At 45.3% G+C, this 20,000-nt stretch overlaps 1 protein-coding gene across 3 annotated transcripts in view; it reads right to left on the bottom strand.

Annotated features, from left to right (window-relative positions):
- LOC119581069 (oxysterol-binding protein-related protein 8-like) overlaps positions 1–20,000 on the bottom strand; it is a 79,017-nt gene that overhangs the window by 25,914 nt on the left and 33,103 nt on the right. For all 3 annotated transcript variants that reach the window (XM_037929382.1, XM_037929381.1, XM_037929383.1), the window contains exon 3: positions 642–700. In XM_037929382.1, coding sequence (XP_037785310.1) covers positions 642–700 — 59 coding nt within the window. The remainder of the gene's footprint in view (positions 1–641; positions 701–20,000) is intronic.

The following is a 20,000-nucleotide window of genomic DNA, read 5'->3' as shown; positions in this document are numbered from 1 at the left end:
AGGTAACTCCAAGGGGAAGTAAAGGAAAGTAGGGAGATTAGGAGGCGAGGTAAATCAAGGGGAAGCTAAAGGGAAAGCTAAGGGGAGATTAGAGGGAGTAAATCAAGGGGAAGCTAAAGGGAAACTAAGGGGAGATTAAGGGAGTAAATCCAAGGGAAGGCTAAAGGAAACTAATGGGGATTAGGAGTGGGTAAATCCAGGGGAGCTAAGAAGAAGGGGAGATAAGAGGCGAGTAACCAGGAAGTAAGGGAAACTAAGGGGAGATAGGGAGGTTAATCAAGGTGAAGCTAAGGAAAGCAAGGGGAGATTAAGGTGAGGTAAATCAAGGGAGACTAAAGGAAGCTAGGAATAGGGAGATTAAGAGGCGAGTAAATCCAAGGGGAGCTAAAGGAAAGCTAAGGGAGATTAGGAGGTGAGGTAAATCCAAGGGGAAGCTAAAGGAAAGCTAAGGGGAGATTAAGAGGCGAGGTAAATCCAAGGGGAAGCTAAAGGGAAGCTAAGGGGAGACCATGGGGAGGCTAAAGAGAAACCAAGGGAAGGCTAAGGGTAGGCAAAGGAAATCCAAGGGGAGCGCCCAAGGGGAGCGCCCAAGGGGAGCGCCCAAGGGGAAGCCCAAGGAAGACCAAGCAGACGCGACTTACCCCCTGGTTGGGCGTGTCCGGCGCCCGCAGCGTCGCCCCGTCGGCCCCGGCATCGTAACCTGGAAACGAGAGGGAAAAGCCGCGGGTCAGTCTCGTGCTTTGCTTCTGAGGATCCTCCCGTGTGAATTTCCTTCGCTCGCCTCCGCTGCATCCGTAACTAGGCAACGGATTCGCAACCATGACGGAAAACAATGAACTGACCTTTTTTTCTGCCTTCCGTGTCTTCTTTCTCTTTACCTTCCCCCTCTTCTTCATTAATTTCTCAGTCATTCCAACTCTTATCAGTTCCTTCTTGAAAAGTTCTGTGCGACAAACGTGGGAAAAGGTATAACTGAGAATGAATAACTCCATTACGTAAGGGACGTAATAAATGGCTATAGATTAAATCTTCATCAGAGTTACATGTGGGTGTAATTCTTACCGAAATTTAATTGAAACGCGCCAATTACATTTCTGTATTCATTCTCATTTCAACCTTCTCCACAATTCTTCTTTCTTTCTACGCCTCTCTATCACTACAGCCCTTCTTCGTTTCTTCCTTCCTATTACCTTTATCTTATTACTCGTATAATCATCTCTCTCCGTCCCCTACATCACCCCCCTCCCCGCTATTCCCAGAACACGCACACCTCACAGGGGCCTCGTAAACCCTGTGATGAAATGACGTAACGCCGCACTGCCGCAACCTCACGCCAATCACTATAAATAAAATACACAAGTAAACCATTAAGCAAACAAATGAAGCACAAGTTATAATGTGCGGGACACGTGGTCATCCGAGCGATAATCTCGACACGATTAACCGCCCAACTTCCTGCGACTTTGGCCTCCTCCTCCCACTCTCCGGCTCCTGCCCGAACCCCCTCCCCCCTCTCCCCATTCCCCTCTCTCTCCTCCATTCCCTCCCCCCCCTATTTTTCTCTCCCGTCTCCCCTCTTCCTCTCCCCCGTCTCCCTCTTCTCAGATCATTTCCCTGCTCCCACCGGGTCAAGACTACGCACTAATGTAATAATAAGTGTCCCCCATATCGACCCCCTTGTCCCGCCTGCCCCCGTAATCTCTCTTTTGAGTTCGCACTGACCCCAAGCTTTATCTTCTTTTGCCGGGAGAGGAGGGAGATGAGGGGGACGAAAGAGGAAGGGAGAGAGAGAAGAGGGATGAGGGAAAGGAGGAGGACTAGAAAGAGAAAGAGAGAGAGAGAGAGAGAGAGAGAGAGAGAGAGAGAGAGAGAGAGAGAGAGAGAGAGAGAGAGAGAGAGAGAGAGAGAGAGAGAGAGAGAGAGAGAGAGAGAGAGAGAGAATGGGGAATAGAAAAAGAAACTGAAATGGTAAGGAAAAGAAAAAGGAAAGGAGAAAACGAAATAGAGAAAGAAAAAAGAAAGCGAAAAGGAACAAAAACTATAGAGTAAAAATGGAAAAAGAGAGAGAAAATAATACAAAGGGGAAGTAAGGGGAAGCAGAGAGAGGGGAGACCTTCCTGCACACTCACCGATATTCGTAAAACTATACAGTAATAATTATTATAAATCAATACGGACAAAGGCAACATAATCTGCTTTAATCTCTCTCTTGTTATTAATGATAAAATGACGATGCATGAAAGAGACAACAGAAAAATAAAAGGAATAAAGGGCATTAAGTTTACTCAAGAAATAAAGATTTTTTTGACAAAGAAATAATCAAATCATGCTCCTTTGCAATTAACTTTTAATTTCTCTGGTAATTACTTTAAAATAAACGTTGCTGTTTTGCTGCTGTCATTGTCCTTGAACCATTTTTTTCATCAATTAGAAATGGCCAAAGTTACCCGAACACCCTTTTCTCGCCTTCCAGGCACACGAAAGTAACTGCCGAGTGTTTCATTCATAAGACTAAGAAATGCACCTTCTCCGAAACTGGTTAGGCAGTGTTGTTAGTTATTTGCGTCACTTATTCATAATCATCATCTATCAATTTACTCCAAATAACTACTACTCTTAGGAAGTGCTTCCTGCCCCCTCCCCCCGAACTGCCCCCACTTTGAGAATCACTAAAGAATAATAAAAAAACGGTCATACAAAAAAAAAATTATGAAATCAACCAATCAAACAAAACAACCCGTTTTGTAATACTTGTTTGTGTTGCACAAATAATAGTCAATCTATATTTTGATTGCTATAATCAAATGCGGAAATGGAAAGTGCATAATACAAATTCATATACACAGACGCAGGCACATTAAAAACGATACAAAAACGAAGCAAACAAATAAATAAACAATCCTACCTCCTCTTAGAGGACTCTGCAACCTCCTCTAACATGTACAACACATACAAAACTTTTGGATCTCGATTCGAATTGGCGGCCGCGACCCTCCCCTGCCGACCCCTCGACTGTTTGTTTAATTCCCCGCCAATGGCGCTGCCTCTGCCGCCATGCATCATTATGCGGTCGTCTGAGAATCCTCCCCCTCTACCAATCCCCATCCCCCACCCGCTTCTTCCTCCCCCTCTATCCCCCTCCCCGCCCTCATCCCAATCCCCACCCACCCCGCTGCATGCAGTGTACTTCCTGAACTCCAAGCATCGCTAAATTCCCTTTATGACTGTTAATAACTGGATCGCGCGTCGAGCGGCTGTTACGAGGGGAGTTACTACGGAACAAATGCCAAGCGCACATGTGCACATTACGGAACAGAGACGGAAGAAGAGAGAGAGAGAGGAGAGGGAAGGAGAGGAGAGGAGAGAAGATATACATACATACAGAGAGAGAGAGAGAGAGAGAGAGAGAGAGAGAGAGAGAGAGAGAGAGAGTGAGAGAGAGAGAGAGAGAGAGAGAGAGAGAGAGAGAGGTGGGGGAGAGAGCGAAAGAAAGGATAGAGCAAGGAAGAGCGAAAATGAAAACAAAGACAAAGGAAGAAGAAAGGAAAGAAAGAAAGAAAGAGAGAAAGGGAAAGACAGATAATTCGCTCTCCCGCCCAAAGAAAACGAGAAAAGTGCCCCGCCATGCAAGGGAACTTTACAAAATGCATGAAGTCGCCCGCGCATAAAGCAGGAGAGTGACAAATTTATGCATGGCGGCGAGAGAATGCCCGAATTTTAACTAATAGGAGGATGAGCGGGAAGAGGAACGGGCGCTGTTCAGGAAGAGGGGAGAAGAAGAGGATGAGGAAGATGAAGGGAGAAGGAAAGGAAGAGAAGATGAAGTAAGAGAAAGAGAAGAAGAGAGAGACAAATGGAAAAAGGAAAACCAAGGCGAGGAAGACGAGGAGTAAGGAGGACACATGGAAAGGAAGAAGCAGAAGAAAAAAAATGAAAAGGGTGCAGGAGAGCGGAAAACTGAGAAGAGAGGGAAGACAAGGAAGGAAGGTCAAGAAGATTAGGAGAGAGAGAGAGAGAGAGAGAGAGAGAGAGAGAGAGAGAGAGAGAGAGAGAGAGAGAGAGAGAGAGAGAGAGAGAGAGAGAGAGAGAGAGAGAGAGAGAGAGAAACTTAACGAGTGTGCCAAGGAGACTGATGGCAAGGGGAAGGTGGAAATAAGTAAAGGGCGGAATGAAAAGAAATAAAGGAAATACACAAAGAGAGGAATGGAAAGAGATAAAGGAAATAGACACAGAGGAAAAAAAAGGAATAGAAAATGAGGATGATGACTGAAATAAGTAGGATACGAGAAAAAATTAATGAGATGTAAAGAATCACTGACATGAGTAAAGTGAGTGAAATAAACGTGGCGAGTAAAAGTAAAATGAGTGAAATTCGTAATATGAGTGACACGAGTAGAGATGAAGATAGTTTGGCTGAACAAAGAGCCTCGACGGAAATATCAAGGCATGTGGAGAGAAGCACAATTCTTAAATAAAGGCAACGGACACCATGAGAAAGAGAATGGGGAGAAAATAAAGAGAAGGTCTTTGGAAGAAGGGCATAACGATCAAGCAGAGAGAGAAGAGAGAGGAGAGGATACAGGACACAAGAGGAGAGGATACAAGAGAGGAGGGAGGGAGGAGAGAAGAGAGAAAGGAGAGAAGAGAGAAGAGAGAGGAGAGGATACAGGAGAGAGGAAACAGTAAAGAGAGAGGAAGGAGAGAAGAGAGAGGAAGGAGAGAAGAGAGAGGAAGGAGAGAAGAGAGAGGGAGGAGAGAAGAGAGAAGGGAGAAGAGAGCAGAGGATACAGGCGAGAGGGGACAGTAAAGAGAGAGGAGGGAGGAGGAAGAGGAGATGATAACGGGGAGAGGGGAGCTGCAGGAGAACAATCAATGTAAGGCAGGTTAACTCAGGAAGATCGGTAGGGAGCATGCTATCGTTATCGTTATCATTATCACCACCACCATCCTCCTCCTCGTCGTCGTCGTCACCGTAATCCTCACAATCATCATTATTATCACCGTTATTATCATCATCATTTCTAACAAAGGGAATGCAGCAATCAATAAATAAAAAAATGACAAGAATACACCAATTAAGTATAAAAAAAAGACTCGCGAACTAGACGGCAATAAACCATCTTCAGGCTTACAAAAACCTCCACCCTATTTAGCGTAAAGATAAACACGAGCCTGGAGGGTCAACGAGAGCCCCATCGCGTTCCTCTGCGTTAACGAACTCATTAAAGTTGTGTTGTAGATGAGGATGGGAAGAAAATTGGGATGGAAAGGTCGGAAAGACAAGATAATGAAAAGGAGGAGGAGGAGGAGAGGGAACAAGAAGAGGGATGAGGTAGGGTAGAGAGAGAAGGGGGTAGGTAGGAGGTAGATAGAAAGATAGATAGATAGATAGATAGATAGACAGATAGATAGAGAGCGTGAATGAGAGAGAGAGAGAGAGAGAGAGAGAGAGAGAGAGAGAGAGAGAGAGAGAGAGAGAGAGAGAGAGAGAGAGAGAGAGAGAGAGGGGAGAGAGAGAGAGAGAGGAGAGAGAGAGAGAGAGAGAGAGAGAGAGAGAGAGAGAGAGAGAGAGAGAGAGAGAGAGGAGAGAGAAGAGAGAGAGAAGAAGAGAGGAGAGAGAGATTTGAACAAAAAAGAAGAGAATTACACAAAAAAATAATATACACACAAAAGCTCAGTAGACGGACCAAAAATTAAACAAACAACAGACTTAGCAAGAGGGTCGTACAAACAGAACAATAAAAGGATGAACCAATGACCTCTGACCGGCCTACACCGGCCGTGCTGACCGCCGCGCCGTGCCCTTCGCTCGCCCGGCCAGTGCGTTTCCGGGACAGGTGCACCGCCAGCAGGAGTTTCTCTCTATGCTGCGGGTGTAACGAGGGTTGTGGGTCTCTGCGCAATGTTCACGCATGATCGCAAAGGACAGTAACTTTTGAGGGTGTGTTTTGATCCCCCTGAGCACGTTTCGGAATTTTTAACTCTCGCCGAAACTTCACGAATCTCAAGTTATCACGTAATGGCCTTCGTGAACATGGGTCTCAGTGTTCTATTAAGCGATTGCAGCGTACAGGAAGGAAGGATGGAGAGGGTGATGGGGAATGGAATGAAAAAGAAGGGGTAGAATGAAAGAAGGATAGGGAAAAGTATGGAGAGATGCAGAGGGAGTGAAATCGAGAGAGGGAGGGAGTGAAAGCGAGGAGAGAGAGAAGAGAGAGAGAGAGAGAGAGAGAGAGAGAGAGAGAGAGAGAGAGAGAGAGAGAGAGAGAGAGAGAGAGAGAGAGAGAGAGAGAGAGAGAGAGAGAGAGAGGGAGGACAAATTTGGACAAGCAAAGACGAGGCAATATATACTGTACCTCTGGGAGTATCGCTGTCTGCTATTGCAGATGAACTTCATTTTTGTTCTTCCACAAGATGGGAATCAAAATATGGATGAACTAAAAGCTATACATCATTGTACCACTTCAAATGAGATAAAAAAAAAAAAGCACGTAGAAGCACGGGGAGAGCAGCAGGTGAGTGGGAAGATGGGATAGGGAGAGCGAGAGGGGGAGAGGGAGGGAGGGAGGGAGAGAGAGAGGAGGAGGGAGGGAGGGAGAGAGAGAGGGAGAGAGGGAGAGAGAGGGAGGGAGGGAGGGAGAGGAGGGAGGGGGAGAGAGAGAGAGAGAGAGAGAGAGAGAGAGAGAGAGAGAGAGAGAGAGAGAGAGAGAGAGAGAGAGAGAGAGAGAGAGAGAGAGAGAGAGAGAGCGAGCGAGCGAGAGCGAGAGCGAGAGCAAGTAGCACGTCACGCCCCCCGCCAGGAGAGTGGGTGGCACAAAGCCGGCGTGGGACAGACGGTGGGTGGAGCCCTGCAGTCTCCGCTGGCCCCTCGGCGTCGGCGGCCCTGACATCCGCCCATAGCCACGGACGAGGCGCTTGGCGTGTTCGTGAGAGACGATCATCGCTAAGCGGAAGGAAGAATGGAGGAAGAGAAAGGAGGAGGAGAGCCAGAACGGGTGGGAGGGAGAGAGAGAGATATGGATAGTAGATGGATGGATACAAGAAGAGGAATACAAAGAAAGAGAGAGATACAAAGAGAGAGAGATACAAAGAAAGAGAAATAAAGAAAGAGAGAAAAGAAAGAAAATCGAGAGAAAAGAGAGACAAAGACAAGCGACTGAGACTGAGCGGCGGAGAGGGACAGCGAGACGAACAGCCGTGCAGCTCGAGCTCCTTCTCCCCCGAGGCCAAAGAGCAAACAAGCACCACATGATCAGCTCACAGCAGTTTTCCGGACAAACGAGTATTGATTCGCAAGCACACGCGCGCACTCTGGCCCTTCGGCGCCTTTAAAAGTGTGACGTTTCGGCCCGCCTCGCTCGCCGCGTTACTCTACATCACCGCACTCATGCATACCTAATTACCCAATTAATCCAAATTTAATGACAAATTAATGAACAACAAAAATAGAAGTCGTTGGCAGGCGTTCATAATGGCTGGTGGTTATAATACAATATACCCAATTCGATGGTTGTCGATCGATTGTTTATACGACCACGTGCTAGGAATTTGTTTTGGTGAAGGTGTGTACAAATATTTAAATATTCCTTTTTTTGTGTGATTGTTTGATTTTTTTTCTTGTGATGGTTTCATTCCTTCTTTGTACACATTTTTTTTTTTATATGAGCTTGTGTACATTAATTTGTATGCAATGGTATTCCTAAGCAATAAACCTCTTTCTATTTTCTGCCATTCTCTCCTCCTCTCGTGTCGGATCACATTACAAGAACAAGAGTTCGTAATGAATGAAACTTGGCTTGGTCTGGCTTCACGTTTACAGCCTTTTCAGGTGACTTACCCGGCGCCCCTTGCACCTAGATCCGTGGGATTAGCCATAAAAAATACAATCATGACGTCGGATGTATGGCATCTGAATGAATCGGCGACGGCAACAATGATAACGAAGCCGTAGCTCTTTACAAATCGTCATCTCTCCTTTCCATCACGTGGGCGAACTGGTAGGCAAGGTCAAAGGTCAACCGGTCCAAATAACCGAAATGAGCCGTGAGCAAATTAAAAGCCGAAGAAGGGGGGGGGGGGTGCTGATTGGCCATCGCGGAATGACCGGGATTACACGTCGCGTGAGGGATCTGATCAAGGCGGAGGTCAGTCAAGGTTAAGCCCCAGGAGTGAGGTCAGACGATTAAAATGCGCACATGTGTGTATACGTGAGTGTGTATGCCTGTAAGCAGGTATATGTATGTGTGTATACGTCTATGCATGTAAGTTTGCTTATAAATATGTATGTGTGTATGGGTATGCGTATATGTATGTATTTGGATATGTGTGAGTATGTACGTGTATAAGTGTAAATGTATGTGTATGTGTATGCTCGCAAGTATGTAAATGTATGTGAGGGTGCATGCGTGTAAATGTGTGAGTATATGTGTACGCCTGTCCGAGTAAGATGTAAATGTATGAATGTGTACGTGTGTAAGTATGAATGTATGTGTCTGGGTAAGTCTGTATATGTATGCGTGTGTGAACTAGCACGCCATGAACTACGCCAACTATACTTTTTAATAATCTCTTTGTGATACAACGCCTATTTCATCGTTCGTATTACTGACTACAACTTTATGATCTTTGATTATCACGTGATCATGTCTATCACATGTGTATGTCCAAGGACGACTCATTTCCACATACTTAATAACACCTGCCCTTCCGCGCACAGGTGTTAAAACAGTAGATTAACAGCATTCCGATGAAATTCCCTGTAACCCCACTGAAATCACACCAGCCTTAGTATCAGGAAAATAATTACAAGCACCAACATACAGAAGGCTGACAAACACACAGACAGACACACAGGCAGACATTAAGGCAGGTAAATGGACAAATGCACACAAATATATGAATGTGTGTGTACAGGTGCGCTACCACAACCATATTCGGAGTAGATCTCCACTCAACCAAAACTTTATAGTGGCTAGCATCTTCCAGGGAGAGGCTGGACATACATTATGCAAAAAGGGGGCGTGGGGGAGAGGGAGGGGGGTTATGTGGAGGGATGGGGGGTGTCTTGTGGGGGAGGAGAGGAATGGGGGTCTTATGGGGAGGGAGAGAAGGAGGAGGAGAGGCTAGGGGGGGGGGAGCTGTGTGTCTAAGGATGGAAATACTGGACGAAGGTTCTCCTCCCTGTCTTCATATACTGCCTTGAATGGTAAACACTCTTCTGTGTTGATACTATGGTAGAAAAACTCACAATGCAAAAACTAGATTTATTGAAAATGTTTTTTTCTACCATATACTGCCTTTTTTGCGCCGCCTTCTCCCTCTCCTCCACCTCCCTCCCTTTACCGTCTCGCTCTCTCTCTTCTTCCCTTCTTCTTGCTCTTCCTTCCTCCTTCCTTTTTCCTCTTACTATGGCTCATCCACTTGGCTGCGGGTGTCCATTACTTCCCTTGCACGATAAAATTGCAAATTCCTCCCCAACCCTCTTCTTTCTCTTTTTCTTTCTCTCTTCCTCTTACCTCCAGGTGAGCGCCCCCTCCCCCTCCCCCTCCCTCCTTTAGCCCCTCCTGAGGTACGAGTCTGGAAGTCTTTCAATCCTTCCAATCCATCCATTCTTGCTTTTTTCTCTTGCTTCCCTCCATTTATCAATTCCAAACTTCAGTGTTTTGCTCGCTTCCTCCACAATCCTTTTCACTTGCTTTTTCCTCTCCCTCTTTATCAGTCTTCTCCGTCCATTCTCTTTTATCGCTCCTCATTATCTCCACTCAGGTTGCTCCTCGCCGTCTTTCCTCTATCCCCTTCTTCTGTTCCTCTTTATCTCGTCCTTCCCTCGCGTCGCCTCTCCCTTCTTCTGTCCTCATTCCTCCTTCCATCCAGTCCTCTCCTTCCTCGATCGTCTTCCCTCCTTCCTCCTTTAACGATGCTGACTTTCCTAATTTTACTTCCGAGCCGTCCACGCATTCGCCTTGTCACTCATCACTATCGGCTTTAATAGTTATCATTATTCTTTGGTCTCCCTTGCAGCTGAACGATCTACATTAGTCGTTCCTCAACAGTCGTCCTTCCCCTCTTTTTTATCATTTCCCTTCTTTTCTTTCCCTTTCTTATTCCCCCTTCCTTCGCACATTTACATAGTCGTTCTTCTCCTCTATTATCCCCCCTTCCTACACATCATTATACATATTTGTTCTTCCTCTCACTCCCCATTCTTCATACCATTACACGCAGTCGTTCTCCCTCTTTTATCCCTCCTTTCCTTCGTACAATCATAAACGGTCATTTTCCCCCTTTCTTGCTTCCCTCTCCTTACCATTACACACCCTTATCTCCGTACCATTATACAACCATTCCTTCCCTCTCTCCCCCCTCCCTGGGTACCATCCCCTCTCCCTTGGTGCCACTTCCCCTCCTCCCGTGATACCAACACGCCCCCTCGTACAGCGTATCTCCCCTTGCTGTACACCGCCCTTTGCGCCCCTCCCCCCTCTCCTCCCCCCCTTCGCCAACAACACTTGCATCTGAAGCTCTTAAGATCCTGAGCTTCGCACGGGTAAGAGAGCGCGCCTTTCATCCAGCTCCCTTCCGCTCACCGCTCCTCTTACACTTGGCTGTTTAATCTTTGACCTTCATTCGTTTGCGCGCTTTTTTTTCTTCTTCTTTATTGTCTCGGCTGTTTTTGATTAGATGTTATGCAATTCGCCTTTTGTGTCGAATGAGGATATACTCGGTTTTCGTTCCTGCTCTTTGTTCGGTGGGGGATATATTGAGGGAGAGGGAGGTAGTGAGGGAGGGAGAGGGGGAGGGAGAGGGGGAGGGAGAGGGGGAGGGAGAGGGGGAGGGAGAGGGGAGGGAGGGGAGAGAGAGAGCGAGAGAGAGAGCGAGAGAGAGAGCGAGAGAGAGCGAGACGAGAGCGAGAGCGAGAGAGAGAGAGAGAGAGAGAGAGAGAGAGAGAGAGAGAGAGAGGAGGGGGGGAAGAAGCCTTATTGCCGTCACCAAAAACCATTAAAATCCTGCTTCTCCAAACTAACGCCGTGACTTGGCTTCACTCTCAAGCTTCTTTCCTTCCATCACCTCTTCCTCCTCTTCGCACCAGCCTCCTCTCCTCCTCCTCCTCTTCCCTCGCCTCGACACTCTGATAAGGGAAAACGCCCACTTGGACTCTTTCCCATCCACTCTTGCCTCCTCCGTCTCGCCTTTCCTCCACCCCCTTCTTTATTATTGTGTATCCTGAGCATTTATCGCATTTCCGACCTGTGTGTGCTGCGACGTCCCCTTCCCCTGCTCGCCCTCCTCTCGGCTCCCTCCTTCGCCACGCCCTTCACGAGGATCGGGGGAGTTCAGGGACCACCCTTGGCTTACCCTGACCTGACCTCGGCTTTAACTCATTCAAAACACGAGATTGTCTTTGCTCAACGCGTGGCTAAACATAACTTCGAAAACAAATACAAAAACAAAAAAAAAACACATGCCTATAAAATAACGCAACTTTGAACAATTCGCCCCAAAAATAAAGAAATAAAATAATAATAAACACAATAAGACCTCCCTTCATTTAAATTAAATTGGCTCACGCTCCCAACTGCCAAAATTGGATTAAGACTCCATGCGTGTACACAACATTCGCGACTTTTTCCCCCCCTTCATGACTTTCCGTCCTTTTCTATTTTTCAAAATGGCATCCAACCAAGCATTTCAACCGCTCATCTCCGCCTCCCCCCGCCCCGCCAAAACCTCTCTCCCCTCCCCCTCCCCCCACATTTGATGCCCCACCTCCAGAACAGCTGATGACTCCCCTTCCCCCTGCACCCGGGAGACTCAGCGCTCTACCTTCTCGTTATCGCAAGAAACGGCAGGTTGCGCAATCTCATAAAAAAACAAAGGGGAATTACAGAATAACATTTGCAACTCGGTGACGTAAAGTGAGGTTTATCGCTGCCACGGTCGTGAAATGAAATCTACCGTGTTGTGTATGTGTTTAATAAGAGATGCGGCTAATAAACTTTGAGGTTCTTCCGTCACACATACAAAGCACATGCGCGCGCGCGCGCACGCACACACACACACACACTATCTCTCTTTCTTCTTTTCTTTCTTTCTCTCTGTCTCTGTCTCTCTCCCTCTCTTACATTTTTCCTCTCCCTCTGCCTCTCCCGCTGCACTTTCCCCTCGCCAGCTCGCCTTTCTTTCGCCCCGGAAGAAGGGACACTCCCCGCCATCTTCCTTTCCTACGTATTAACTTCCCATGATTTTTACAAGCGGAAAGTTTTGAAGCTATCACTCCCGGGAAAGTTGTCTCAGGGATTAACACTTTCCTTGCGTAGAAGTTTAGACGTAACAAGGGGAGAAGATTAAAAAAGGAAAAATTAACGAGAGAGAAATGCAATGAGAGAGAGAGAGAGAGAGAGAGAGAGAGAGAGAGAGAGAGAGAGAGAGAGAGAGAGAGAGAGAGAGAGAGAGAGAGAGAGAGAGAGAGAGAGAGAGAGAGAGAGTTTTCAGTGTTAGTTGGATCCATACAAGATAAATGAAGATAAAAAAAAACCGCGAAACGTTTCTTTTCCGGCCGTCTGTCTCGTAACAGTCGCTCGCTGCTGTCTCTGCTCTACATATACACTAAGATACTTTTATCTGATAAGTCACGCGACTTTGTTATTAGACTGATGCACACCTGCCATGTCATAGTTCAGACACGCGATTTCGGTTTAACTTGTCTCCCATCGAATATGGAAACAGTCGACCACGGCAAAGTCACAGAAATGTCTTGCAACAGTTGCTGGACATTCCTGCAGTTCTACATTGTCTCCAACGTATCTCTGGACTGTCATGTGACTGTAACTCGATTATTTTGTAACAGCCGAGGTACACTGGCGCAGGGTTTCAGGAATTTCCAAATGACTTTTTAATGCCAGTTATCGGCCCAATTATTCTCTAAAATTCCAATAATTTATTGGTCTCACAATGACATGAAATGTCTCAAAAAACAAAAAGGAAAAAAAAACATAAGGACGAAAATATTACAAAGTTAAATCCCATCCCAATATATCCATCTACGACAGGGCTGCACAGCCTGCATGCAATACGCAACACATGTCTGTTCCTGAGCTACACGCCTTTGCATCCTCAATTCGCCACAACTTCGGAAAGTGGTCGGTCCAAGTTCCTCCACCGGCTACACCGCTCCATCCTGTCCAGTCGCGGGCACAAGTCGCGTCGTGAATGAAGCTTCGAAATCCCCCGAACATTCGCAACAAGAGCCACATCACCTGTGTGTTCGAGACGGAATTCCAAACATTTGGAAAGAATTCCGAGCGTCACTGTAAACCGGCGCTAACCAAGCCGCTGTTCAAACCCCGTGGGCTGCTTTGTCTATTTCCCCTTCCTGTTGCGAATTTTCAGTTCATCAATTTTAATCTCGGAGTTGATGGTGTGTTGCAGTGCACGTAACGTCTCGGATAAAGTAACGAGGTTGTCTGTGTTATTTTCATCTATACTGTCCTGAACATATTTAAATTTCATGAAAGATACGCCGTAAAAATATCGATTTCCAGTAACTGGTAAAAAGTAAACAGGGCTGCACTTCGGATTTTTTCTCTTTTCTCTTTTCTTTCTTTCTTTTACTATCTATTTTCTTGCGAAAAATCGATAATTCTTTTATGTCTGGCCTCTCCAATTAGGGGTGGTCGTGTAACAGGAACAATTTTTTTCCCTTGGTATTATCTTAAAAAAAAAAAAACAATCAAAAGAGGCTTACTCGTAATGCGATTCTTTTCTAAAATCCTACTTTCAATCACTTGCTCTTTTCCGTCGAAATTAAATTATGGAGTACATAAAACAAGCGCCCTACTGCGTCCACTTTTTTGTTTTTTGTACTCTTTAACTACGTCTAACCAAGACCACCTCAGAAAATAAATATGCAGACAAACAGATAGAAATGATACCGACTAAGTCCTGGAACAGAGACCCTTGCACTAAGAAATCCTATCGAACTCTTTACAGAAGGTACATTTCTAGGGTGCACTACGCAACCGAGATTCTCACTGTCTCTCTTTTCCTTGCGTGACAGAACATTCAGATAACATGTTACTGAAATATAATGCTCATCGCTGTGATGTGTGTATGGGGGGGGGGGGGAAGAGTTCGATTTGCTCATTCACAAATATACATGCATACACACACATGCATCCATTCATCCACATCCTGATACACAAAGTATATGATAATACAATACAAATAGGAAAACAAACATGTAAAAAATATAAAACAATAATACTAAATAGGTCAAAATTCCCATCCCGTTTCCCTTTCTTTATTTGCCCACTCCCTACGAACGTGTCCTTGCCCCCTCTCTCTTTCTCTTTCTCTTTCTTTTCCTCTCCTTCCCTCACCCTCCTTAAACGCACACAGCAGTCTATCAATAACCATATTTACGCTGGTTGCACACCGGCGAGGAAACAAATTTACGGTTATTTACATAAGAGAGTGATTTACCAGCGGAGGAAGGGGAAAAAAGCTTCTAGGAGAGGTTCGGCAAACACGCTTCGCTCGGGAAAGGCCACATACTGCGTCCGGTTATCGTCTCCCTACGTCACAGGCATTGGTTGCCGTACATGTACGTCGCCTGCGTGACGTATGACGGAGGGGGCGGAGGGAGGGAGGGTGGGGAAGTGGAGGAGAGAGAGAGGGCGGAGGGTGGGAGAGGCGGCTGGGTGGAAGGGGGGAGAGGAAGACAATAATAATAACACTACTACTACTACTAATAATAATAATAATAATGATAATATTAATAATCTCTATTTTCAATTTACACTGGTAATTCATTACACTGGTTAACTATATGATTTTACAGTGCACAAATTCTGTAATCATTATAGTATTAAATAAATATCGTATTAGGATAAAAAATGATTTAAAGTTATATTAATAACGTCTAAAATATTGTATTGGTGTCAGCATTAAAGCAACAAGAATGACCACAATAAGGCGTATATTGGCAATTGGCAAACAGCGTATCACAGCTAGTCAGTTCTGTTTAGATAAAAGATATGTCTTTAATCTGTCTTGGAAAGCTGAAATAGAGCATGTATCCCTGACCTGTTGTAGAAACGTATTCCAGATTAACGGGCTTCTCACCGTCAGCATTTCATTCCAAAATTAGTAAAGGTTCGTGGAACAAACAACTCGTTACTCTGCCTTGTACTTGTAGTTCTTATTTCGTTAACCGTACGTATGTTAAATAGCCAGTCAGGTCATTGATGATTCAAGATCTTAAAAACTAAAATGGAGTTTCTGAACCCTTTCTATCTGTGACTTACTTGTGACCGCCACTTTTGAACGATATTTAATTATGCCCAGCACTAGTGACTGAACAACAATGATTCGCGTGTGTTTCTTTATAAGGATGTCGTGGCTCACAATGTCACAAGCTTTAGAAAAGTCTAGAAGTAAAAGAAGTGATATTTTGTTATTGCCAAATTACCATATACCTTATCGGTTGGAAAGCCTTTGTGGAAATCCAGGCTGACTATCAGACAAAAGTCTGTTTGACTCCAAAATGGACATTAGCTCATTGTTGCAATTTTCTCTGTTACTGAAAATACTGGTAGAAAAGATATTGTTATTTGCATCCTCGATGTCACCCGCTTTGTGTAGGGGGAGATGTGAGGGATTTTCCATAAGTTAAATATATTGGTAACAATAAAATTGTTTACAATAATCATACTATAAAATGCAATAACTGACATGAATCAAAATGGAATCCCATCAGAAACTTAGGAATTAGAAATAGTTAAATATTTTACAGGTTAAAAAGACAGCGTTGCAGTCCACAGGATCAAGTCTAAAGCTGCTGTTGGGACTTTCATTTGAAGTGTAATTCTTTCGTCAGTAGCTTCAGTAACATGTAGGTTAAAATTCACTTGTGACTTTTCGTAAGCATCTTTTCCAGCACTTGAAAAAAACTCTCTCACGTAAGTTATCGCCACCATGTATGTGTTTCTAATTACTCTTAGCATCAGGAACTATTTTTCTGGTGTTTTTCCACGTCGCAGTAATATCATTTCTTTTGCTTTGGAATTCTTCTCTGTAATGTTTTTTGCCTTTGACGGTAAGTAATTTAAGTCGCTTCTTCTCTTCTTTGCAATTGTTACGCAAGGTCATATTGAACCTATTACTCTTACGAGTAATATTTTTTTCTAAGCTGGTCCCTCGTCTTCACTGCAGCTTTGATATCATCGGTTATCGACGGGGCTGAAGGCCGGGTTATTTTCCTCGTTACGATTGGTGCACAGTTATCCATATATTTCAAGAAAATATTAGTTACATTTTTAACTTACACATTTAAAGAATGCTATTAAGAGCAGGCCCTTCATTTAGTAGCAATTTACGAAAGTTATGTTGGCTATAGTTCCTAAGGCACCGAAACGTTTGATACACTGGCTGCCTTTTCGGTTTGCTTATATTGAGGATAGCAGATATGACCTCGTGATCTGCCACCGGGCTGGGAATTACGTCAAGACTAGTAATAATGTCTGATTTATTAGTAATAATAAGGTCTATAAGAGTTGCAGGTCATCCTTGATGGTCTATCTATGACCTGAGTCAACTTCATTCTTGATAAACTTGCCAACTTTATTATCAGATGCTAACAGATCATCAATAAAATCACCCAGGATAAAAGCGGGTTTCCCGCGCAGACAAATGTTCTTAAAGCAATCTGAAATCTAGCTAAAAGAAGTAACATGGCCATGAGGATGTCGATAAATGTAGCCAAAAATGATAGACGGTAGCTTCCTACATTCTATTGTAATCCATACATCTTGATATATCAACTTTAACAAAGCCTGTGATGACTTCGGTCGCCTTGAAGTCGTCCCTAATATAGATACTAACTCCTCCCCGCGCCCATGATGCATTAAATATCAACATGACTTTCACTTAAATTTCCTCCTTGTGACAGAGGAGTGACTGGACATTTATATATACAATCTTTATGGGGTCCTTATTCTGTGTAGGTTTACCATCGGCACGGTTTATTTGGCCCATTCCTATTCACTAAACTGCTACGAAGTCCAGTTTTTGTAATTGCCAGGATGCACATCTGACTTTTTAGTCGTATCTGCATTTAGACTATCCGTCGTTGAACTCCCCACAGTTGAAGCGTCCCTGGCGACGGCCGCTTGGTTAACTCCTAAACTCAATGTCTGATACGTTATTACGATGCTCTCGGTTCTTATTAGACCATTTTGGTTACATTATCCCTCATTTTAGTGTACAGACCATGCCTCTTTCCGTTTCGTGACGGGGGTTGGAAGGGGGAGAGCATGAGGAGGCAGCAACGGAGAAAGTAGGCGGAGAAGGGAGGGAAGGAGGGGAAACGGCCGGGTGGAAAAAGAGGAAGGGGAATCACAGTTGAGAGGGAGGAAAATAGAGGCGAGGACGAAGATGAGGGAAGAGGGAAGAAAGGGATTTAAAGGGAAAAAAAGGAGAGAATGAACAGAAAAAATAAAGACGAAGAGAGGGAGGAAAACGTAGCAGAAGGAAAAGAATGAAAGGGGAAGTGAGGGTGCAAAAGAAGAGACAGGTAGGTAATACAGAACTTACTCCTTAACCAAAATCCAAAAACCAAACAACGGAGAGCAACGGACCAGTACCAGAATAAAATACGAAAGAGATACAAACGAAAATGCATGGGAAAGCAAGGAGAAAAATGCCGGTCAGACACGTGCGCTGCCGAGCATGTGAGAAGCGAAGGAAATAAATTCGGACGTGAAAGAAAATCGAGCTAAATAAACGACTGGGAAAATGGCTGCTGGCGCTAGTAACAAAAAGGAGTAACACAGAATGGCGGAAAAATATATCGCAAAAACGAGGAACAGAAGAAATGAGTAAAGAAGAATAGGAACGGGAGGAAAAGAAAAATGCGATAGAGAGGGAGGAAACAGACAGAGAGAGAGAGAGAGAGAGAGAAGAGAGAGAGAGAGAGAGAGAGAGAGAGAGAGGAGAGAGGAGAGAGAGAGAGAGAGAGAGAGAGAGAGAGAGAGAGAGAGACGAAGAGAGAGAGAGAGAGACGAAGAGAGAGAGAGAGAGACGAAGAGAGAGAGAGAACGAGAGAGAGAGAGAGAGAGAGAAGAGAGAGAGAGAGAGAGAGGAAGAGAGAGAAGAGAGAGAGGGGAGAGAGAGAGAGAGAGAGAGAGAGAGAGAGAGAGAGAGAGAGAGAGAGAGGAGAGAGAGAGAGAGAAGAGAGAGAGAGGGGAGAAGAGAGAGAGAGAGAGAAGAGAGAGAGAGAGAGGAGAGAGAGAGAGAGAGAGAGAGAGAGAGGGAGGAGAGAGAGAGAGAGAGAAGGGAGAGAGAAGAGATGAGAGAGAGGAGAGAGAGAGAGAGAGAAGAGAGAGAGAGAGAGGAAGAGGAGAGAGAGACAGGACAGACAGAGAGAGGAGAGAGAGAGAGAGAGAGAGAGAGAGAGAGAGAGAGAGGAAGTGAAAGAACGAGAGAGAGGGTAAAAAGGAAAAGGAAAGAGAGGAGGGAGAGGGGTACGTGACAGAGAAAGAGATCAGGGATGATGGCGGGGGGGGAGAAGAAGCGAAAATTGGGCTTCGTCAAGCTAAGCGGAAATCCGAGTCGGACAAAGCAAAGAAAGGACTGCCGAGATGCCATTAATCTGATCCGATCAAATAAAAGCCGAGGACATGCGATGATCGGGGGCGGAAGCGGCGGCAGACACGATGGCAGTGGCAGAGGCGATGGCAGAGACGGCGCCGGTGGCAGAGGTGGTGGCAGAGGCGATGGCAAGACACGATGGCAGTGGCAGACACGATGGCAGAGACGGCGCCGGTGGCAGAGGTGGTGGCAGAGGCGATGGCAGAGACGGCGGCAGACACGATGACAGTGGCAGAGGCGATGGCAGAGACGGCGCCGGTGGCAGAGGCGATGGCAGACACGATGGCAGAGACGGCGCCGGTGACAGAGGTGGTGGCAGAGGCGATGGCAAAGACAGGCGACGGTAGGAGAAGCGGTGGCTGAGATGTTGGCAGAGGCGATGGTAGAGACGGGAAACGATGGCAGCATCCGGGATCTTTCCTCTTCTTCGCTCTCGCCTTATCCGGATTTGCGGAAAATCCCGCATGGGTTTCGGAAGCAAATGGTCGCCCTTTCTTTCTTTCTCCCCCATTCCCACAAAATACTGACTCTGACTAAGACATTCCCCTCGCCAATATCAGCTAATTAAGGCCATCCTTACTGATATACTGTAATTAAGCAACAGACAACAAAACACATCACTACCTCTATCGCAGCACGTTCCACCTAAATACACTACCTAAAAAAAAATAATAATAATGATTACTTCATACATTTTCCTTAAGAAATCCTAGTTGAATCCATCGCCAGCCCGGCACGTAATCCCCGGCGAGTTCAAGTAATCGCCAGGTAATTTCAGCTCTTGTATCCCGGGCTCTCGCGAGTAGGGCGACCCACGTCCTGAATCCAATCATATTGTTGCTCTCCCAAAGCAGGTAAATGAAAAAAAAAGGGGGGGGGGGGTTAAACGGGCAAAGAGAGCAATGTACGTTTTGTATTTGTGGACGTTTGGAACACGCGCGCATGTAAACAATGGTGATGTCACGGATACTCTGAAATGTATTTCCGTTTAAAAATAATAAGCACACTTGAAAAAGATATAACGATATGTAATGCAATAACTGTTTAAAAATCGTATGAACATGGTTATTATTATTTGTGGAGCTGAGTACCTTTCTTAGTAGACAACAGACTTTCTTGCCACGTCGTCCGCATCTACTTTCGACCGATTTGTAGATTATGCGAACTCGGAAGATGAGGGAAATGGAAAAGGTGAAGTTACCACCGACATGCCATTGAAAATAACGCTAATGTATCCGCTCCCCAAGAGGCCTTCACTCCCCAGGAAAATCATCTCACATGGAGGAGGGAGGGGGGGAGGGGTAGAGTAAGAATAATATCATTCAACTGTCCATTTGTTGCAGTTTTTTTCC

The sequence above is a fragment of the Penaeus monodon genome, chromosome 14 (genome assembly GCF_015228065.2).
Source record: "Penaeus monodon isolate SGIC_2016 chromosome 14, NSTDA_Pmon_1, whole genome shotgun sequence".
Taxonomy (NCBI): domain Eukaryota; kingdom Metazoa; phylum Arthropoda; class Malacostraca; order Decapoda; family Penaeidae; genus Penaeus; species Penaeus monodon.
Note: the sequence above shows the minus strand (reverse complement) of the source record. Positions and strands in the feature narration are given on the sequence as shown.